Source organism: Ornithodoros turicata, chromosome 1 (assembly GCF_037126465.1).
Source record: "Ornithodoros turicata isolate Travis chromosome 1, ASM3712646v1, whole genome shotgun sequence".
Taxonomy (NCBI): Eukaryota; Metazoa; Arthropoda; class Arachnida; order Ixodida; family Argasidae; genus Ornithodoros; species Ornithodoros turicata.
The window spans coordinates 44,670,518-44,693,674 of record NC_088201.1 but is presented as its reverse complement, the minus strand read 5'-3'; the positions used below and the strand labels follow the sequence as shown (position 1 = coordinate 44,693,674).

General features: G+C 43.0%; 3 protein-coding genes across 6 annotated transcripts; 2 read left to right on the top strand and 1 right to left on the bottom strand.

Moving 5' to 3' along the window:
- Nucleotides 1-5: 5 nt before the first annotated feature.
- Nucleotides 6-5,041, top strand: LOC135378126 (dihydroorotate dehydrogenase (quinone), mitochondrial-like). Of its 4 annotated transcripts, none has more exons than XM_064611017.1 (8): nt 6-125; nt 308-532; nt 941-1,140; nt 1,316-1,565; nt 1,650-1,763; nt 2,055-2,208; nt 2,274-2,433; nt 4,828-5,041. In XM_064611017.1, exons 1-8 carry the CDS (start codon nt 105-107, stop codon nt 4,880-4,882), a joined length of 1,179 nt encoding a protein of 392 aa, XP_064467087.1. In that variant the 5' UTR covers nt 6-104; the 3' UTR covers nt 4,883-5,041. The 4 variants fall into 4 exon arrangements, with proteins under 4 accessions (XP_064467087.1, XP_064467088.1, XP_064467086.1 ...); XM_064611018.1 differs by having other exon boundaries at nt 6-230; XM_064611016.1 differs by having other exon boundaries at nt 6-532; nt 2,292-2,433.
- Nucleotides 5,042-5,706: 665 nt separating this feature from the next.
- Nucleotides 5,707-12,397, bottom strand: LOC135378128 (selenoprotein K-like). The gene is made up of 6 exons (XM_064611020.1): nt 12,230-12,397; nt 12,066-12,153; nt 11,970-11,988; nt 11,845-11,903; nt 10,149-10,216; nt 5,707-5,936 (listed from the first exon to the last, which is right to left on the bottom strand). The coding sequence occupies exons 1-6, from the start codon at nt 12,246-12,248 to the stop codon at nt 5,908-5,910; spliced, it is 282 nt and encodes a 93-aa protein (XP_064467090.1). The 5' UTR covers nt 12,249-12,397; the 3' UTR covers nt 5,707-5,907.
- Nucleotides 12,398-12,512: 115 nt separating this feature from the next.
- Nucleotides 12,513-16,963, top strand: LOC135388922 (large ribosomal subunit protein eL14-like). Its single transcript, XM_064618834.1, has 4 exons — nt 12,513-12,524; nt 13,159-13,269; nt 15,216-15,410; nt 16,733-16,963. The coding sequence occupies exons 1-4, from the start codon at nt 12,513-12,515 to the stop codon at nt 16,919-16,921; spliced, it is 507 nt and encodes a 168-aa protein (XP_064474904.1). The 3' UTR covers nt 16,922-16,963.
- Nucleotides 16,964-23,157: the final 6,194 nt, after the last annotated feature.

Here is a 23,157-nt window from a genome sequence, read left to right as displayed (position 1 = left end):
GGTTGTGCCTCCGTTTGTTGACGAAAGCTGCGTCGCGTGTTGAGCTACTTGCGTGATTTTTCCTGACAGAATCGTGTTGTCACATCTTCTGAAGAATCAAAAAGATGTCAAGAAGCCGCTACGTTGTAAAGTCGAGTTACACTTTGAACTTTTGTTTCTTGGATTCTGTATCTTAGCAACCTTTTGCTACTCAAATGTGCTGTTACAGTTTTTGCGATTAGTAATTAACTGTATGTCGCACACCTATCATAACTATTTAAGTGACACAAATCGGTCATGCCCATTATTTCTTGTATTCCTTTTTCAGCTTTCCTCTAAAAGAAAGTTAACATCTATGGCATGTGTCCTTGCTGGATCGGCAACTGTATTTCTCGGCATTGGATCATTTTCTGGAAATGAAGTCTTCTACAAGAATATTTTAATGCCAGGAATGCAGCTCATTACAACCCCAGAACAGGCTCATAGACTTGCCGTTAATATATTAAAGTGGAATTTAGTTCCAAGACAGAGAGGCACAGATCCTGATGTCCTGGTAAGAAGGAATTGTTAACATGTCATGGAGGAGAGAGCGTGCCCCTCCCTTCCACCGACTCCTTTGCAGGGGCGGATTCAGGACTGAAGTCTGAGTGGGGGCAAGCTGGACCCGCTTGCACAAACGTTGAGGAAATTCCTCAGTGGTGTCCTCAGTAGCTCCAGTAGTGCTTCTGGCAACACGCTGCAGTCCTCAATGCTGCAGTCCTCAACGCTGCTCGTTCAGGAGCAATGTGGAAAAAAGAAACGTATAACACAAGATATACCCGAATGGAAAGTCAGGCACGCACACTCTATACTGCCTTCTGGATCTGCCCCTGCTCATTTCGGAAAACACAATTCACTGCTTGATATATGGTTGCTTTTCTAATTATATAGTATCATTTGTTCTTTCTTTCTACTTGTAAAGAAAACCAATGTTTACGGCCTCAGCTTTAACAACCCCGTCGGAGTAGCAGCAGGGTTTGACAAAGATGGTGAATGTGTCCATGGACTGTTCCGCTGTGGCTTTGGCTTTGTCGAAGTTGGTTCTGTGACTCCACTACCACAACCTGGAAACCCCAAGCCCAGAGTTTTTCGGCTAAGAGAGGATCATGCCGTCATTAACAGGTTTACAGTACCAGTTGCATGTTGCCTGTGGTTTTGTGCTTTAGACATGCTACATTTGATGGCAGGTGCAGCATTTACTGTTATTTATTGTGATGGGGCCATGTTTTCTTTACTGAGCCGATCTCATTCTCACCAGCTCTGACTGAATAGTGTGCTATTTGGTTAAACACTCTAGGTATGGATTCAATAGCAGTGGTCATGAAGGAGTGCTTGCATCACTCTGTGCAACCAGGAGCAGATCAGGCCCTCTGGGCGTCAATTTGGGCAAGAACAAGGAAAGTGAAGATGCGGCTCAAGATTATGTGCAAGGCCTTAAAAAATTTGGTGAAGTTGCAGACTACGTTGTTGTAAATATTTCTAGCCCAAACACTCCAGGGTTGCGTGGCTTACAAAGGCAGAAGGATTTACGAGACCTCCTGCAAAAAGTAGGAATTGTTGCACATATTTCTGTGAAATGAGCTATGGATAAGCTGCAGAATAATTTGGTCCTTTATGTGTTTGAATGCTAGGTTTTAGAACAGCGAGACCAGCTGGCTAAGCGACTGCCAGTGCTCGTGAAAATTGCTCCAGATCTCACGGATGAAGAAAAAAACGATATTGCAGTTGTTGTTACGAGTGCAAAGGTAAAGGAGGTACTCGGGTAGCAACCTGCATAGATGCCTGCTCTATACTAATGTTACTGTTAATTACTGCATGTACTTTGCTAGTTCACTCTTTATTCACTACCTTTGCACAGTGCTTTAGAGTAAATGTTAGTGAATTCCATCATCTTTAAATTGTAGTCTTTAGCCATTGAAATCTGACATCGTACACATGCATCCTCATCTCTTCCTTCGCATGCAAGGTCTGAAGTGCACTGATAATAAAGCTTTTTTTAATGGATATGTAATTATCTTTTCTATTTCATTTAACAGTGCAAGGTTGATGGTCTCATTGTATCCAACACAACAGTTTCAAGACCAGAAAACCTCAAGAGCAAACACAAAAGTGAAACAGGAGGCCTGAGTGGGTTACCCCTGAAGTCCTTGTCAACCAGTATGATATCAGATATGTATAGACTTACCAAAGGTTAGCATTATAACAGTCCTCTCTGCAGAATGGTCACATTGTTGAATATTTATTAAATCATTCAGGACACGTGCCTATCATAGGTGTGGGAGGCATATCATGTGGCCAGGATGCTTATGAGAAAATCAGAGCTGGTGCATCCTTGGTACAGCTGTATACGGCCTTGGTCTATGAAGGTCCTCCGCTGATTAGAAAAGTGAAGATGGAACTAGCTGACCTGCTTGTGTAAGCTTGCATAGTCCTACTGTTATTGGCTTGGTCACAGTACTAACATTTGTTCAGGCATTTAAAGATATGTACACTGGTATGCCAGATAAAATTTAACAGCTGGGGGAGGGACATAAAAGCATTGTTTCCACAGGTGTGCATGTAATCTTTGATATACATGTATCTCGTGTAGCTCGCTTGCCCTGCCCCGCACGTCTCTCATCCCTGCCTGTGCGTAATCCTCGAAACGCACTGGGAGGCACAGTGTTCTAGTGCATCCTATGTAAAGAACACACATAGCTCTCTGCTTGCATAGGTGAAAAGCATAATGCACAGACCTCTTACACACATCCCCTTTTACTCTCTGACTACCACACTTAGCAGACAAATGTAGCGCTAACAAAATAAGTAGGGCCTTGTGTTTTTGGGTTTTATGCTGTTTGAAAATCTGGTGCTTAAAATCGGGTGTTATTTCAGGAGCCGTAAAATTGGGCGATATCGGGAGGCGAAGCAGATTTTCGAGTGGAAAATAAAACGAGAGCGCTTCTTGCATTTCAGACAAGCAGGAGATGCAGAATGGCTGTGCTGAATATGCAGTGCTGAAGGTTCTCCAGTGCCAGTATTGGCAGCTGAATTGGCACTTTGCCAAATTGGCTTTCTGGGTTTTTCAGGTTTTACCCCAAGTGACAGTGATGCAAATGTCAGGGTAAAATCTAGTTTTACAGGATTTAACCCTAAAACACAAGACCCTAAAAATAAGCTGTGCTTAGCAGTAATGGGTCATCTGCAGGTGAAACACAATTTAAGAATTTGAGAACTGCAAATGGTCTCAGAAAACGGCTACAGTACAGAATGCACGAGGTTAAAAAATGACGACAACACAACAGTCAACAAAGCATTAAAACACAAGCAAGCTGGTGTAACGATGTTGATGATATCATTTCTTTGAGCTTGAGGGGGTGGTAGGGACAGGAACACAAAACACAAGTAGACTAGTCCTCTCTACTTGTGTTTTGTGTTCCTGTCCCTACCACCATTTCAAGCTCAAGGTAATGATACCATCAACAAAACAGGTCACTATCACAGGTCCTATGCAATGAAAGATGTGGTTTTAAAGCACGGAGGCACCATATGTAGTACTAACAAATTAGATTAGAAAACGTCACTTAATTGCCAGCACGGACTAAACAAAGGCATATTTATTTATTTATTTATTTAAATATTTATTATTTTTTTATTTTATATTATAATACATAAAACATGTTATAAAATATGTGAAATACGTACAGTATATAATACACCAAAAGGAGGAAAAACAGCAAAAATTGTTAGTGGTTAGACAAGATGCATGCAAAAGTTGAAACATTATAAAACTTACTGAGTCAACTAGCAGTCACTAAGTCAACTAAATCACTAGGTCACTTAAACACAATACACTTTAATGCCCTCAAAGAGAAAAAAGATGTCTGTTGTATGTATTGTACGTGATTTGCATATGTAACACCAGATTTGACCTGTTTTCAGAATTTCGGATAGAACGTTTGAGAACTTCTAGTATGTCTTGGAACAAGAAAATTCGCATATAAATCAACCTTGCTCATGGACCAAACTATAAATGCTGTCTATGAACAATACGCACTTCCCCGAATGTTTGAAAGAACCTGAAAACTTACTGCCATATTCTCACTCAGGCCTGAGGAGTCCCTGGAAGCGCAGGGATCCTTCATGGTTGGGTGAGAATATGGTGGTTAGTTTTGGTTTCTCCAAGTGTAGGTGATGTCAACGAGTGCTTTGGCATCTGTCTCCTAGCAACGGCGCATGCACCCTCCCAGTCTCCGCACACATTGGGAGAATGCCAGCAGCTGTTGTGAGGAGGCGGAAATGAACCTTCCAGGAGCAATGTTGCCAGATGCATTGCAGATTATGCATCCTATGAAGTCATAGTTCTCAAAAGTGGAAATTAATTTTATCATTCTTCTGCATCACATGGAGAAACAATAGTTTGATGCGAGACTTGTGGATTGCAGTGGCATAGGTTCGACAAGGTTCTGAAGGCACTAGATTTAGTCTATAGTTGCGCTTTGTAGATTTGTGTCCGTACAAGTTGAAATTATATGGATGCTTGGGGACGTGGCTGTCTACATTCCGTTTTAATAGTCTGTGATGGAGGACATATGTGCAGCTTTTATGATTGCACCAAAGTGATTAGAGTCAAGTTCCCTGGGGTATTCTATATTGCAGTATGGCAGGCCTCTTGAGGCCCTTCGTGCTGTTGACACCTTGACAATTCTAAACACGCAAATAAGTGTCAGTAGTATTTTGATACTATTGCCTAAACAGCATTGAAATCTCTAATATGATGCAACAAAGTGTAATCATCACTCATTTGAGAAGGTTGAATATTGTTCACAGGAAGGATGGATTCAAAACGCTTAGTGATGCTGTAGGAGCTGACCACAGGAAGTAATGTTGAAATGTTACATATCAAGAGACAACAGAGGTTGGAGAGGTATCAGCACAAGGATTTCTACCAATGGTGATAACAGAGATTTTGCTGTCGAACTCACAATTCATGTTTCCCAGAAACTTCTAGCATGAGTAAAAAATTCCATAGTTTTGTTCTCCATTCTGCACTCCTGTTTTTTTCTTTGTGTTATCTTCTCTATCCCTGTGCAACTTTCTTGTGGTCTTACTCCCTCTTCACAGATTTGTATGGACTAATTTGCGATTTTTCTCTATCGTAATGTACTCTAGCCACTGCCTTTTTGATGCTTACATTGAGTTGGAATATCTTTTATTGTTTTAATTCGGTTTACTGATATTTTAGAAACTTTAGAAACAAAGCTGTTCATCATCTCACGCCAAATGAATCGAAAGCTCATGCATATGCATTCATGGTGCTTGGCTCTAGGTTTTTATCAGCTATGGCAAATGAAGGTAGATATTTATATAGTAAAATTCAGGGAGGCCAGGACTGTCCCATGTCCTGGATTTTCCAGTATAAATATGAATATTTTGCATGCATGGCAAAGGAAGTGCAACGAAAAATGAATAGCTTGCTTCAGAACACAAGGTTAGAGAAATATGAAGCATCCCTCTTGGATGAGACAGCAACATAGAAATTGCTTCACTTATTTTAAAATGTGTGCAGTACCTTCAGTGCAAATATTATGTACAGATTTCTAACTGTGGGTAATGAGCTGCTGAAGTAAGATGACTTTCTCAACAAGTTCTTCTACTAGACATCCATGCCCTGGTCATGAACGTAGAAAGAGAGATGTTTTCAAGGTGTAAAGAAAGCAATAGTGTTTTATTTAAAACGAATAGATAAGCAAGCAGTTGCACAGGCTGGAATCTGGTGGCTACATCGGCTTTTCTGCTCTCACAAGAGTTTGGCAGATAAGCGTCACATTGGCACACACACAATCTGTCAGCGCTTGACATAGCAGCTAAACGAGAGTGCCCTTCTCTTAAAAAGAAGGGCAACTAACCTCATCCGCCACCTGGAAAACAGGGTGTACCTGAAAGATATCAAAATGTGAGTCTTAATACTATGATTTCATAACTACAGGTAACAAAACCTTAAAGAAGAAACGATGTGATGTGGATCTCACTATAGTCATGTTCAACTTAAAAAGGAAAAGAAATCTAGTCCGTCAACCACATACACTGTTGCAGATAAGGAGATGCAACAGCGCGCCACCATGCGCCAAAGCGCGCCTTCTGCCGCAGCGTAGTGTAATGCGGCCAATCTTAACAGACAATACACAAGCAGAGTGAGTATAATGAATTAAATTATCTGGCGCAGACAGGAGCGTGACCTCTCTATGTCCAGCCACCCTATCTGCGGCACAGTAATATTTTGAGAGCTGACAGTCTAGATTTCTTTTCCTTCTTAAGTTGAACACAACTATAGCATGTGCAGTGCACTAACGGTTCATACCGGTTTTAACCGGTTCCGCTTCTGCTGGGCATATTCATCCCCAGAAAAAAAAATCAATGTTACAAAATGTAAACCCGTTTATTCCGCATACATGGTATTTAATATTAATAGACAGCTGTGAAATTGGTAGCTCCTGGTTCCTGTAGGTTACTGTCTGTTCAAATAGGCTTTTTCCTTTCTTGAAGCACATGCTACAAACGGACTTGTTTGTCGTGATGTCATACGTAAAGTACTTTCTTGCTGGGTTGGAGCGATCACGTCCCATCCAAATGTCTGTTGCTACTGTCTAGCTAGCAAGCACCACCGCACAAGTACGACGCAAATCAAGGAACACCTTCACTCACAAACGCGCTCGACGGCTCCGTTTTATTTTCTTCGTGTCCTGTCCACAAAAGAGTTGCCACTTCGCACGAGCTTGCCCTCGCGTATACGTAAATGTATTAAACTTAGCTGCTCTGAAACAAGGGACGCGTTGCGCGACATTACCGATAGAGAAGCCGTTATACAGCCCCCTTAGGTCGCTGTTTAGTTGAGGAGAGTTTGGGGGGTCAAATTAAAACGAACAGTACGGCACATTGCTAGAGAGTGACATGTACCTCTATGTCTGTGTGCGTGCGTGAACGATAAACCATTACAAAGGGATCCTAAGGGTCATAGTATACCGACATCCGTAACCCTCGTACAGTATCCATGACATGACTTCAGAGCACACGACGTCTGTTTCATTCGCCTCTCCGTAGTCCAAACCGGCTAAGTTTTTTCTTGGACCGAAAACCGTTAAATATATTTTTCAGTTTCCCCCCTGAGCGAAAAAAAAGTATACAGTTTCGATTCCGTTCCGGTTCGCACCAAAATAGCGGTTCTTTTCGGTTTTCGGTTCCGGTTTTCGGTTCGCTCCGACACCCTGTGCAGTGCTTGCTCTTGGAGATCAAGAGTGTTGTTATACAGGATAACTATACAGGAGTAGAGCTAGTCCTGGCACTTCTTCTAGAAACATTAAAAAACATTGCACTGCATTTACTATTACAATGCCTGTTGGGGAAAAATATTACTGTGAGATGTATGTATACCAGTGATGGGCAGTACTTGAAGTACCAAGTACTCAAGTAGTACTTTAAGTACATTTCTGTGTACTTGTACTTTACTTCAAGTACATTTTAAATCGTGTACTTTGTACTGTACTTAAAGTACTTTTTTCCGGGTACTTCCCATCAAGTACTCAAGTACCCAAATTTGGACTCCAGACAAAAAAATCACAAAAGAGTATCAAAGATGCACCCTACTAAAAGCGCTAAAATGACAACAAGAAAACGAAAACACACAGATAGCGCTATGTGTGTGTTTTCGCCTTCTTGCCGTCATTTTAGCGCTTTTGGTGGATTGCACTACCAAGAGTCCCGGTCTGACATTTTACCACAAAGGATTTTTGTGCTGTTAAAAAACATATTTGTTGAAGCAAATTTATTGTTGAGAGGATTAAAACGTTGAAAAAGTATCGACGCTTGTACGATTATGCAAAACGAATGGAATGCAAAGACACGCACACATTATGACACTGCAACCGGCAGCACAATGACTTAGTAAATTGTCATTTCATTTCTTCCAATGCAGGGTTCTATGCTTTTTTTATATTGTTTCCTTCATTGGCAATTAATAATCATTTTATATCACATTGTGTGATTGCATTACATGATGAACACTCTGAAAGACACATGTGCTTTCATTTTTACATTTTACGTTTTGTTTTAATGGGTCATATTACATTGCTGCAGATCACAGTCATATAGAAATGATGGTTTATATTGTGCCTCATATACGTTTTTATTTTCTTTATATTCTTTTTTTAAACATGCTGTAATTCCAAAAGCAGCATGGAATGCCGAGAAATATGTAATCTCTGTTGGCCTGTACTTTTTTCCCTTGAAATTTCCTAGCCTGCTATAGCAGAAGATTAGTACCGGAACACTACACTATAGGGGGGGGGGGATCTTGGATCAGTCAGGGTATAATACATAATCACAGCACAGCTGACTGATTACCTGTCTACATGTAACTGCAAATTATGTCATCTGATTAAGTTCATATTCAAGGGTTAGCACTTAACCAGGGACTTTATGGCTTTAGAGTATTGGTCAAGATTGCTCGCTAAAGTTTTGCCAAAAAAGCAAGACACAGATACTAAACAGTGAAATGCAAAGTAATAGAAATTAAATTTGCAATGTACTTGATGAGTACTTTAAGTACTTTGCTTAGTACTTTGTACTTTACTTGAAGTACATTTGGAATTGGGTACTTTGTACTGTACTTGAAGTACTAATGATGCCAGGTACTTGGTACTTTACTTTAAGTATAATTTTGAGGTACTTTGCCCATCACTGATGTATACCTATGTATATGTGTGTATGTATTGTTTCAGTAGGAAAATTCCCTATGACAATAACAGTTAAAAGGGCACGAAGGTGCAAAGTTTTTTCCTCGCTAAATGAAAGATGTGATTACCTTGACACCAACACATGCTTTTCATGCTTCATTCTTTTCATGCCCAAAAAGAACGGGGATTTATGAGCTAAAGAACCTGCAATTTACGTTTTCCCCCTGAAGTAGGCAGACAATTTGGACCGCACTCTCATATGTCTCCACAAAGGATTAGTCCAACTGTCACGGAAGATCGTTTGAGGAAACCAATCCGAGGCCTCTTCGCATCATCGGGCTTCTTGAGAAGTAGGAAGGAAAATGCAGATTGCAGTTTCTTTTGTTCACAAATGAAGAACGACGCAATGGACGACACCCGTTCATTTTGTGTTGGTGTCAAGGTTAACAGAATCTTCCATTCTGCCAGAAGAAATGACCCAATCAGATCGCGTGACGATAGAACTAAAATATCGAGCACACAGATTGAATAATGGAATGCTAAGGTTAAAAAAGCAATGTTCCACGATTGTTTTCCCCGTTTGAGAATCCCTTCTAGAGAATTGGTGAGGCTCACATCACACAGCTACTATACTCTATTCAACTTAAGAAGGAAAAGAAATCTAGTCCGTCAACTATGTACGCCATTGGATGTAGGGAGACGCAATAGTGCGCCATGAGAAATGCTGCAGCGCCACCACGTTGCGTAGTGTCATGTGGCCTGTCTAAACAGCCAATACAGAAGCAGGGTGAGTATGATGGATTACATTATCTGGCGGAGGAGCGACCGTGAAGTCTCTGTGTCCAGCCATACTATCTGCAGTGCAGCAATATTTTGAGAGCTGACAGACTAGATTTCCTTTCCCTCTCAAGTTCAACACGACTATACACTGCTACCTCCAATTGATTGGTGCTCACTGCATGATGCTAACCGGCATGTGCGGTCATCTCACACAAATGTGTGAGAATGCTTTCGTGATTTTGTCAACTGCATAGCAAAAATGTTCTGTAGGGCTGCCCGTAGTAGACAGCTCGATGAATTAAGTAGGGCTCCCAGCAGTACTGGTTAAATTAAGTCTACATATATCATTTTGAGAAAAAAAAGAGATGAAAATTGCTTTGAGCAAGGCCTAGACTACAGGATGACGGAAGCTTCCAACATACTAAGCATTCACATATCAAGCAAGGCTCCTCTGTATGCAATAGGTGAGACCTTGTAATGTTGAAAGTATTTCTAAAGCAACACAGACAAACAAGCGTGATGGCCTGTCCTTCACACAGCACTAAGAAAACATGGTGGATAAAGGAGCAATTCTAAACTGAAAGCAGGAAGAACCTGCAAAAAGCGATACATCAATTTCTCCAACTTTTACACACTTACCCATATCAACACCACCAGTTCCTCCTCCAAAACCACCCATTCTACGACGTGGTGGGTCTGGCGGTGGACTGCAAAGCAAGTGGAAGTGCGTCATTTTTTTGCATTCGTGCTTTCGAGTGCAGATGCACTTCGTAAACACACAATTCATTCAACACTCAATTGAGTCAACAGAAAAATTCATAAGAACATACGTCATCATCGTGGGCCATACCAGGAGCAAAGTCTGCTATGTCATCCAGAGTATTCATTACAGACTTCATGACGAAAATATGCAGTAAAGTTGTTGCCTTCTTTTATGTTTTCAAGACCCGTTGAGACCCTTAGCACGAAGGCGACTAGCTGACAGAGGCATATATAGGAAACAGGATAAGCACAGCTTTATTCTGTTAGCTACCCTTTAGACTACCCATTTCGAGGGCAAAGCGAGAGGATGATTCAACCTAAATAATGAACAAGGGAGAACCTTGAAGAACGAAGGCACACATACATGTGCCATTGGTTAATTCTCGTCAACTGCTGTGTGATGCTTTCCACTGAAAACTAGATCAAGAAGAATGCGAGGACAGATGACAGCAAACGAAGGTGATACTGGAGGTCCACCAGTGTGACCGGCATAGCAAAACATCTTGAAGCTAAGACCAGATAATAATTAAATAATAATAATAATAATAGGTGGTGGTAAAGGCGTGATACGCTTACTGAAGAAGTGAAGAAAGCTCATAGAAATTTTGATTAGACTTTCCTAGTAATAACTACATCTTGCAATGAGTTCTAGCTTTGTGGTGGGCTTCATAGGTACTGCATTACCAGTGAGTGGGCACTCCACTCTGGCACGCTACAGGCACATCTACCGAAATTCCAACAGTGCCCTGACAGGGCCACACAGAGAACCATGAAGTAAAAACGGGTGGTAAGCTTAAAAAAAATGATTGGGATGAGTACTGCGACTTTTCCCTTTGGAATGGGCGGTAGCTTGCACCACCTAGCTTAGAGTTAAACTGTAGCGGTTAGAAGTCTTCTTTAATACTACCTGTTTGTGAATTATAGCTGACCATATTATTCCTATGATGCTAATCATTTAGTTGGTCTTTCATGTGTTGTACTGCTTTAATGTTCACCTCGTGTTTGTCGTTTCAAAACCCCAGTGCCTCCCGCAGCGTCACATCCCCTTGCGCTGGCCGAGTACTCTTGCATTACAATATGACATGCTCCACAGTCTCTTCCTCTTGCCCACACATACCACATGTTTTGCCTGCGTTCTCCGAATACTTAGCTACATGGGTTTTCGTTTTCAACATCCCTGTAGTTGCCTCAAAGAGCAGCGCAGTCTCTCTTGTGTTGTCGAAAACAGCCCACGACCGTATTTCCTTTTTATGTTCCCTGTACACCACTAGTGAGGATTTCGCCTGCATCTTACATGCCCGGTGTCTAGTTTCCGGTTCTGTTACACTGGTCTTCATGCTCTTCTTCTTCTACTGTCTTCTGTCAACATGAGAGTGAAAAGTCGTGTATTTCCACCTCTCTTTTTGCTCTAACTTCAAGGATGTCTGTCTTGCACAGAATTTTACATCTGTGCACACTGTAGCTTTCGCTTCAGTTTTGCTGCGGAAGTAATTATAGTGTACGAGATCGTCCTTGTAGTGAGGTACTGCCCAATATGGCGACATGTCGGCTACTGCAAGTCATTGCGGCTTACCGTCTTCCTGAACTTCCTGGTGATGACCTGCTACTTCGAGATTTCTTATCAGGATTCATCTAAAGAAATTTCATATATTTCCGTGTGATGTGGATGCACATAATACTCAACTGACGTCAACTTACCATAAACAGGGTTTGGAAGCTGAAAGAGGTACACACTCAATGAAGATTGTCGTTTGTCATTCTAATTTTCTTCAAAATGCAACGTTCGCTACTCACAATAACGATGCCATTCTGAAAAATCCGTAGACCATATCCGTGAAAGTTGAAATGCTCCACAGTGGCCTTGATTCCAAGATCTCGCCTCCTAATAACAGATGGAAAATAGTGTCAAAACGACGTTCTACGGGTATGTAACAGTACACACTGAAAAATTAGCGTACTTGAATTGATGTATGGCATGTTGTCTGGTGTTCCTCCAGAAGCTACGACGAACAGAAATCGATGCAGAGGATATAAGCCTACATCACAGAATAATTCGAACAAATAATTTTAGAAGGTACCCGCTGGTCGTACCCGTGTCACAGCCACAGTGGTGGATAATTTGTGAGAACACTGCGTAATTGGCCGAACCGTACTTTCGTATCCTTGTAATATGTATGTTTCGTATAAATATATAAACAGCCTACGTAATGCCATTCTGGTATCACTCAATATTTTTTAGAGATGACTGTACGGGTAAACAGCATAACGTAAGAGAACATTCTTTATAGGCAGGATTTTAGTTTGATTTTGATGCCACTAGAGCGTATCAATTCACTCCCAAGATGCAACGCGTGTAGTGCTAGGCCTCTTTTTGTGTGAGCATACGAAGATGGTAAGTGACGTGGTGACACGCTCCATCAATATTTTAATAATTTTTCATCGTATTTTGGACTTTATTGCTATAATTAGTTACTATGAGTAACTAAATGACGATACTACCTAGCACAACTGAAAAACGCAGCCTAACGGGAGCAATTTTGGTTATGACTAAGCTGCAAAGTGAACCCTGATCGTTCCCCGGCACGTGTTAGGATTCTCGTTACAACTTTTCAACGATCCAGACTTATTCTAATGATATTATAACAAACTTTTAGTTTCTATAGGAGTTGATCATATAATTGTATGCTGAAAGAATCTGAATCGGATATTTTTATTTATTTTTTACCATTTACGTTCTCGCTCTATGCACTTCACACGTGATGAGCCTGTATGTCGATAGGAATTGCCGTCAGATTCGTACGTGATGACGGTTAAGACTCTGAATTTCACACCAAAACATTTGATTTGGCTTTTCTGGTGGTGGTTTCAAACCGATTACTTGTTTTAGCCACAGACGCCGTTAAGAACCTACGTTGAAATCGGCCGGGTGGCCTACATCACCAGCGGCCGCTACAGGGGGAAGCTGTGCAGCATCGTGGATGTCATCGACCAGAACCGAGTACGTGTACACGAAGAAATGCCTATTTGCCGAGCACTAGTTCTTTTGATGAACACTTAAACACAGTAGCATGTATGGAAGTAGTGTAGATGCATGATGTCCTCTGAAAGGGGGCCCCCATAACCTTCTTTGAAAGGACATCATTCATCTACTACAACAGTTCCGTTTGTTTCTGTGTGTACTGTCATATAAAAATGCCGTTCTACCTTTGTGTGTGTGTGTTTGTAGCAGGGTTGTTACACTGAGCTGGCTACATGTTCAACATAACATGTGCAGTTTGTGTGCGTGCAGAAAAACCTAAGTGACATTTACGCACTTAACTTGTTGGCTACTTACTGGATGAACTTCCTGCGGTAGTTCGGCATACATGGGCCAGCTAAATGTACTGAAAAGTGCTTAAATTAAACCCTGCATAGTAAACTAAATATAGCAGTGCAAACCGTGCATTGGAATTGGCAAAACTGATGTCGGCATGGTGGTCCCTGGAGAGTTCTGTGCAGGTACTGCAATGGGTGCTACTGGTGCAGAAACTGGAAGTAAGTCCCATATGCACAGGGGTGACACAAACCCGCCATTGTTGTAACTACCCTCAAGCGGGTGCTTTTCGCAAAACCGCCATCTTGTCGTGGTCACACGTCATACACAGCGTCATTTTGAGATCGTGACTTTGTTTGCATGTCGTTTTAGCGCTTGCTGACATGTTCCCGTTAGCATGAAGTCAAGAGATGAATGTATTCTGCCAGCGTTAACTATATGGTGCTTCTTCCGTAACATGATATCCCATTTCTGTGTTTAAATACACCACACTGGCTCAGTGTGTATTAACGCAAGGTCATCATCACATCTTTGGAAGTGGTCAATGGTGCGAGCCCTCATGTACAAAACTGCGCACAGACAGAGCAAACGGTTTGGTCGCTGGTCACGGACGTGGCCATCGTTAAGGTCACGTGTGCGGTGACGTTTGTGACCTATGACCATGACCGGTCCAGAATTCATTGTTTGCCCGACACACTTTTGTCTATGGAGCAGTACATTGGATGCCACCCCTGTGCCCATATGGATGCTCATTTCTGATGTGCACCAGTAATGACCCTGGGGGTGCCTGCACACAACTCTCTGGGGACTGCCACATTGACATGGGTATAGCCTATTCCAATACATAGGCATCCAAATTTGCATAATATATTTTGTTTCACTGAGTTCAGTTTTCGCGATTTTCTGTAGCTTTCGTTCGCATAAATGCGACAGCGTGCGCATCTAGATACTTAAGGTACCTGTACTTAGCACATGGGGCAGTATAAATTCTGTTCTGACAATACTTTCTTAGAAAGCATTTCTAATGAATCATCTCACTGAATGTGATGAACTGGGCTGAGAACAATTGTGACCAGACAGGAACGTGGATATAGTTTTATTCTGCTCAACTTGCGTGTACTTGGAACTTGTACGAGGCACACATTGTTGGGTGAAGTTTACAAACAAGTACTTCCACTTCAGTTAAAATAATAAAGGTAAATAGAAGTGCACTGTCTCTATTACCAAAAAGACCCCTTCCAATGCAAGTGCCATGTGATGTACGAAGCGTTGGAAGCCACCACCATTGTGTCTGCAAACATGATTCTATGAGAACCATTTTGCATGACCTTGCATGAAAAGAGTCCCTGTCATGAAATGTGGAATACTTTTGACTATCTTGATATTGAATGCTGGAGTTTACTGTAGTCCTTGTTGTTGTAGTTCATTTGTAGTCTTCCTGCATTTTAGCAGCTCCCAGCGTGTTGCTTGCATTGGCTACGCTGGCCAGTATATTGTTGCAAACCGAAAGGGGTCTACGGAATTGTTGGACATAATTGCGTTAGTATAAAAGAATGTGTACACTCTTTGGGTTTAGTGCTTTGTATGCGTGCACCTGTGTGGTTTTTGTATTGACTATGTATGCATTTCAGGCCCTGGTTGATGGCCCTTGCTCTGGGGTGCCTCGCCAGCCAGTTAGTTTCAAGCACCTACGTCTGACACGTCAGAAGATCAGGATCCCTCACAGTACCTCCACAAAAGTAGTGCGCAAGAACTGGGAGAAGGATGGAGTTGCCCAGAAGTGGCAGGAGTCCACATTTGCCAAAAAGCTTGCTGCACGGCAGCTGGTAAGTGCGACTAATGGGGACTGTGACTGTCCCGTAGGTCAACCTGCCATCCAAACTTCACAGCAAAGGGCTAATAGGGGTGAAGAAAAACCTCGTGGCAGGAATCTCTGCCAGTGATGCTCTCACCTAAGAATGGCGATGAAGGAGGATCTCAATCTGAATGCCTGTGGGAGCGATACGAAAGTTTGCTACATTTTGTAATTTATAAGACATGCCTGTCTTTCAACGGAGCAAACCAATCCCTTATGGAGCTGCTTCCATTTGGAATGAGCTGTTGTTTCTCAACTGTTTTGACGATCTGTGCTTCATTTCCGCTGTTTCATCTGTGCTTCATTGGATCACTGGAATTCGAGAAAGATCGTCCTTCAGAATGTTTAGCATTAGTGGTGAGGCGATTTGCTTCGCATTTCTTTAATTTCATACTTGTGAATGGTACAGTCAAACTCCTTTACAGCGAACACCTTTTTAACGAAAATACCACTACAGCAAATTTTTTTGCGGTCCCGCTGGAGCCCTATAGGTCCAATAATGGACATCCTTAACGAAAATACCTTTACTGCAAATTTTTTTTGCTGTCCCCTGAGTTTCGTTGTAAAGGAGTTTGACTGTATACCCTGGAGCATTAATGCAGGCTACATTTCCTGGGCTGTGGACCAGATGTCACTCGGGCATGTGGGAAGTGCTGCCGTCAAGGCATCACATTTTACCTAGATTCTTGGGATCCTTTTCAGTTGTAGGTGCTATTTGTATTCCAAAAAGCGGATCTTGCTACATGCTCTTACTACAGTGTTTTTTTTTTTCGGTGCCATGTTTGCTCCACAAACTGAAAGTTGTATGGTTGCTCTTTCCATTGTGGCGACACTTTTTCGAAGAATCCTTCCGTGGCACGAGACCAGGCCCCGATAGCTCCCCGTAGTTTGAGATAATTCACACAACACTGGGCACATGGCAAATGTGGTGGTGGAACTGCTTGCAGTAGTCGGCCACGCTGAGGTCAGGGATGTCTGTGAACTAGTTGTTATAATACATCATTATATAGGTAACATATTTGATGATGCTGGCAGTTACAAAGAAACTGGTTGTGTGTGAAAACTACTGTAGCCCCATGGAAGCCCGACTGACCCTGAGGAAGAAAATTGTTCCGAAGCTATTTGACCTTGTTGCTAAATCTTTTTCATTACTAAATGATGAACCTTATTGCTTTGATAGGAATTGCCGTCAGACTCGAATATGACGACACTCCCATTTTCTGATTTTGTTGCGCTGGGTATGCTGGTTTCATACTTTCGACTAGCGTTAACTACGTTTTCTACTTCCTGCAGAAAAAGAACATGAATGACTTTGATCGCTTCAAACTGAAGAGGACAAAGCAAATGATGAACCGCTTGGTGGCTGTTCGTTTCCTTAAGTTGAAGGCATTGGCCAAGAAGTCTGCAAAGAAGGAGAGAGAGGAGAAGTTGAAAAGTGGCAAGGGCGGGAAGAAACCTCGCAAGGCTCCAGCAAAGAAGTGAATTTATGTACATTGCAAGTTACATGAAGATGGTGTTCTTTGCTGTGTTCTCATGTCATTATATGCTTCATTGATTCTTACTGGCATTTGCCTGTCGTCTGGTACACAAGAAGTACTATCCATGCTGAATCTTACATTGAAATAAGGCAGTTGTCAAAACGGCCAGTGTCAGCCTATGCTTGGTTGCTTTCCGAGGGTCGAAGTTTTGGGGTTTACTGGCTTGTGAGAAAATTGGCAGTGTTGGGGTAACTCGGTACTGTAACTAAGCTTCTTTTTTCAGTAACTTTTAAATTAACTTGTTGCTTTTGAGCTCCAGTAACTTCTTCAGGAACTCAGTCATATTTTAGGTAACTTCATCAAAGTAACAGAGAAAGTTCCTTTTCTCAATTCTCGTCCACAAGCATCACGAGCTGCGTCCTCCCTCCCTAGTGACTTGAGACTATTGCAGCGTGCACGGCGCGTCTGACTCTCTTGTTACGCCATGAACGTTGCAAATTCTGTTTTGGCCGTACATTAGGAGGTTCAGGAGGATTTCCCTCGCCCTAACGCAGTACCCAAGGTAGGATACCAAAATTGTTGGGTGGCAAAAAGAGTTTACTGGGTGCAACACTGGATTTATCACTCAAATCTGCATAGATATCTGGGTAACCCCTGGTATACCTGCAGTGACCTCTACTCATAATTGAGACCTAGGTTGGTTTTTGTGCTATTCGTAGTGGACCACCACCCAATCTGTATTGTTTAAGGCAGTTGTGTAATGGGACATGCACAGCACTATGTCATCAAATTATGATTAGGAAGTCCACCAACTTTGCATTCAAAGCAGAAGCTTAGCATTGCATGGTCTAATTGGTGTTCCGGGCCACATGTTAAAATGGCATATGTTTGAAAAACTGGGTGTGTGCTCTAGCAGCACTGCCTACATTGAACAGGGAGGAAATATTGCTGCAGATGGCTATAGATTGTTGAGAAGCGACTGTATCTGGTGATATTTGGGTCTATGATATAACTCTTGCTAACTGTGGAGTCGCTGCTTCCAAAACGTGAATCGCTGCCGGGCTAACGTTAAAATTTCAGTAGACCGGTTCATTCTTGCTTAAAATTGATAAAAACAAAACCTTGTACTGGGATACAGGGACAATGAACATCACGCTCACTATTGTGATTTGACCTTTTATCCAAGCACAGGGATTGTCGGGGCATCATTATTGCCTCGTGTTTCATTTTCAGACCTATGTGATGAAGGTTTTTCCCGTGCCTAGTCCGACTGTCCGCGGTCCAGTCACGTTAGTCTGACATACATTGCTGTCATCAGCGAAACACGACATCACACACCGTGCACAGTAATCGTGCGTGATGACCTCTGGACCGCATCACCCACGGGACTACGATCTATAGCTATGCTTCATCTGTATGTAAACTACACATGTTGTAGTGGTCAGTGCCACCGCGGCCATCTTCATCGCTCTTTCGGTTTGATCACCAATAAATGCACCAGCCGCTTGGGCAGTGCCTGCCGTGGGTCATTCTAGAGGCGTTCCTTGAGCTGCCAGACTACGCTATAAGGTGGTGAGCCGGACGACGCTGCATGACATCCTAGTGAACCATGGGCGTACAGTGCGGTAACCCCCCTCCCTTTTTTTCCTTCAGATCCAAGGTTACTTGTGAAAATTGCGCGCCTTATTCATAGCTCGTTATGATTTATACTCAAATGATGATAATTAAAGATGAGTGCGGGTACCCGCGCAAGTTTGTTTTTCGCGGGTACATATTTCCGTGTCATTGCGGGTAAAGTGCGGGTAGACCCGGAGGCGCAAAGCCAGCCCCATACTTATGACGAAACCCGAGACTAAGGTTACTGATTGTTATGGATATCTGCCACCAGTTCGCTTGCTTTCTGTCTTTTTTAGCGTTAAAGCCAGCCCGTCGGCTTTTGGAGCACGACCCGATTCATTGCGAACATTTAGCCCAAAATACTTCCCAAGACGTTATTCACTTTCCCCCCATATTCAGACCTTCCGTGGTGTGTGAGATGATGACAGCTTTTTCATTTACTGGCACCGCGTTCTATGCTTACTCTTTGATTATGTTTGCCGCCAAGGGGCTAATTTTTGGCTACCTTTCGGCACCACGACTGGTACGCTTCGCGTCTGGCGCATTGGGAAAGTGCTCTAAGTGCGCTAACGGACAGTGTCCCCAGCATCAATAAATCAGTTGGTACTGGTCTGTGTCGATCATGTGGCATAACCGAAACTTGCTTACGCACTGGGCTGCGGGTACGCATCGGGATGTGCAGATGCGGGTTGCTCCAATGACATTGCTGCGGATGCGGACCGTGCTCCCGCGGGTGCGGTGCGGGTACGATTTTTTTTGCCCGCACTCATCTCTAGTAATAATATGAACCTATCTCCATACGCGCACAGTCCACAGGGTTGGGGGGGGGGGAATGCTAGGTTTTCTTTCTTTTTGTGTTGCAGAATAGCAAGCCGACATACTGTTTGGCTGACCTTTCCTCCTTTTTTTCCTTTGTTCTAATAAATATATCACCCCACCCCAATGTGGTAACATAGTGGTTTTGTGCACAATGTTTGTCATTCGTCCACGACACTTTGCAGTGAAAGTAATTATGGTATTTCAAGTTTTAAGCAACTACAGCTTAACGTCCTTCTTCTTAAACAACTTCTAAGATATGTAAAAATATGTGACATTCAATGCGCGTTGTGCATGAGAGCATCTCTGCACACAACACGTGCGCTACCATACTCAACCGCTCCTCATACGTTTTACACCTTTAATAGATGTAAACAGGGCCGGCGATAGGCGGGGGGGGGGGGGGGGGGGGCAAGTAAGGCGACCGCCTTAGGCCCCGCGCTTGCATAGGCCCCGCGATTTGCCTTTGCCTCAGGCCCCGCACACCCCTAGCACCGGCCCTGGATATAAAATATCACAGTAGACCATTCCCTGCCTTTGTTAGACATCACAAAGGTTGTGTTCGTTTATTGGACTCGAGCAACTCGAGAGCCGAGAGAGTCGACTCTTGCTGGGCGAAAACGCCCTGGTGCGGCTCTCGTGGCGTCATCGCCCTGACAGTGACTCCCGTTCCAAAATCGAGGAATCAACACTAGAGGTGCTCGAAAGTTGCCTCCCAGCGACTCTCTTCTCGATACGAGTCGCTGGAATCGATAACGTACGATGACTCTCATACGTCACGACTCCGACTCGCGCGAATTGAATAAACACAACACACAACGAACACAACCAAAGTTGTTCTGTCCAAATATCATGCGTTGTATGACAGTAATATAAACGCGTATAACGCAATGCTCAGCGTTCGCAGCCCTGCCAGCCCTGCACAAGTTTGCCCAGGAAGCGCTTCCTCATCTTTCCTCCTCGCCCGCGAAACCGACATCACCTACTGGTATCAAATCTGACCGGCAATCAAAGGGTGTGGGTTCGAATCCCACTCCATTTTCTTCAGCTGCCACCTACAACTGGGCGTTGTGGAACTTGCGTTGTATGTGTCCTTCTATGTTTAATTGCATCATCCACTACAACGTTAGCATAGATCGGATCGCGCCTACGCTTCATATGCGTTATGTATTTACGGTACATTGCAGTACGATGTTGATAGCACTCGGCGTCTTTAACGTAGATCCAAGACGACGACCTACACGGAACAAGTCTACGAGCAAATGGGATTCGTGCTCCAAAGATAGCGAATTGAATTGAACTGAATTGAAAACGACGTCGCCCATCCGATGACGCGCAACGTCACCTGCAAAGACCTCGTGATGATCACATCAATATCATCAGCAATCATTTCTCAGACCATAAAGCCATCATAGCTCCTGTGTAAATAGAGTGGTGCCGGTATATAGCACATCTTGTAGGCATTTTGGGCCCTTTGTCCTCCCTTCTTAGAGTGATGATCATACGCACTGCTGTGCAAGAAATAAAGAATCCAGTTTGAAACGTGTCGAAAACTGTGACCAGTGTCTTTAATAGCCCTACTGCAAACATATCACCAGCATTTTACGTACAAATTTGCAGACCGTCACGGAAAGTGTTGCGCCCAGTTTAGCAACAATGTCAAGCGTTTCGTCAGTGTCTGCAAAAGTCACTAACAGCTGCCGCTGAAAGTCGCAACATCATCCTTGATCGTCTGCACTTTTTTTTTTCAACACTTAAAACGTTTGTATGTAAATCTATTTTTATTTTATTTTTATGTTGTCCCCGTAGCTCTGCGAATAAAATGTCTCCTAAATGTTATAGCACGGAGAGTCGGTCTGGTCGACGCGTGCTGCATATCCGCTCTGCTCCACTCGAGATGGCGTACACAAAAACGTCTTTTCAGGTAGTGATACTGCTTCCTCATTCGGCAAAGAGCTGCTGAAAGCCTTTCTCTACTTACTTTCTCGCGGCATTGTAGTTTTCCTTTATCCTGCCCCGAAGTGTATGTGATTGCTTCTTCTTCTTTTTTTTTTTTTTTTTTTCACGCATCGATGCGGTTACACCAGTAGGATCTGCGAACTGACAAGAGAACTAAGTAGTTGAAAACTGCCATTTGGGCCTATTGGTGAATGGATGAAGTCATAATTAAAAGCGCTAAAACTGGACAAGGACGAAATACGAACGCCACATACAGAGCGCTCTGTGTGTGTCGTGTTGAGGATAGTGTGAGACAAGGGAGAGAAGTTTATCGAAGCAAGTAATAGAAAATATCCGTGTACAGAGAGCCCACTCATCATTCATGATGGTTCACATACAGTGTTCTGCATTGAAGGGTTAGGACTCCATGAAGATTTCACGTGTCACCCACACAGAGCTCTGCACAATCCGATCGCGCCGAGGTCTGCTACAGGATAAAAATAACGCGGAACCTACGCGATGACTTGTATGGGTGAATTCGGGGGTGGGAACAACCATAGCCCATAAAAATAAAGCCCACAAGGCTTAAGCACAACATGAACAGATGCCATATATCTTTGAATAATCCATATATTTCTTTGCGCACCATTCTTGTTTCAGAAACCCAGCCCAATTTAGACTTTCAAAGAAACGGGAATGCCATTCTTATGTTGTTAATACAGTTATATAGCTGTGCAACCTGGGGCCTGCCTTCTGTCGAAGTTCGTTGGTCGTACCCAACCTTCCGTTCGGCATTTACATCGGAGATAGTGGTAAAGTTTGGCATCGTCAAAAATTTCGTCTGGCCACCAAGGCGACCGATACCAATATACAACCCCAGCCAGCATCCCCAGCGCATTTGCTGGCTGACCGTTGACCAGGCCATCCGCCGCAGATCACACTGGACATTTTCGCTGGTATACGAGGTCCTTCAGTTCTGCATAATAGATGATTACGAGTCAAATCGTGAAGTTGTGATGGTTGGTATACAGGGTGTTCAAAATTAAGCTTTCACGAGCGCTACGCAAACACAGCGATGACAGGAAACCGGATGATAACTTTACGCTACTTGTATAAGAAACAGGTGCTGCTAATTATGTAGTACCTGTTTCTTACTCAAGGAACAGAAAAAGTAGCACCAGTTTTCTTTTGTTCGCCTATTTATAAAGTGCTAGTGAAAGCTTAATTTTGAACACCCTGTCATGACTGGGACAGGCTTGAAGAGTTATAAGAGAAAGCAGAAAGAGACGCGCAACTCTCACAACATAGCACGCCACCTATAGAAGAAGAGTGTAGTTGTCATTCGGGATGATGGTTGGCTAGGAGCGTGCTATATGCGGTTAAACTCGTCTTTAAGAGTGTGCGTCCGTTTCTTTTGTTTCGCTTGGACCATTCCATGGTTTGGGTCTCCCTCTCTCTTTTCTTTTTCTGCTAACAGATAGAATTAATGATAAGAATGGATAACATTTCGACACATAAAGTGTTGTATTTACAGAAATCACCACATGAAAGCTTGCGGAAAAATTCGGAGTATCACCGTACCTATTTGAGACATGTCAGGTTTTTGGATATACTACGCACACGCACGCACAAGTTAGTGCTGTATTTATTTCCGCGCGGTTTATGCTGCGTTTTCATATTTTCTAAGTTGTTGCATATCAATGTTCGTGGTAACGTAATGCTTTTTAAAGGAGCGACGTTGGCTTTCGACAACACAATCAGAACGGTGCAGGAAGTGTCTGCATATTGGCTCCTGATGTAGGCGACGGCTTCGTGTGAGCTTGCGTCGCAGAATACGTGTGAAAATTGACCGAGTACTTGCGCTGCAGT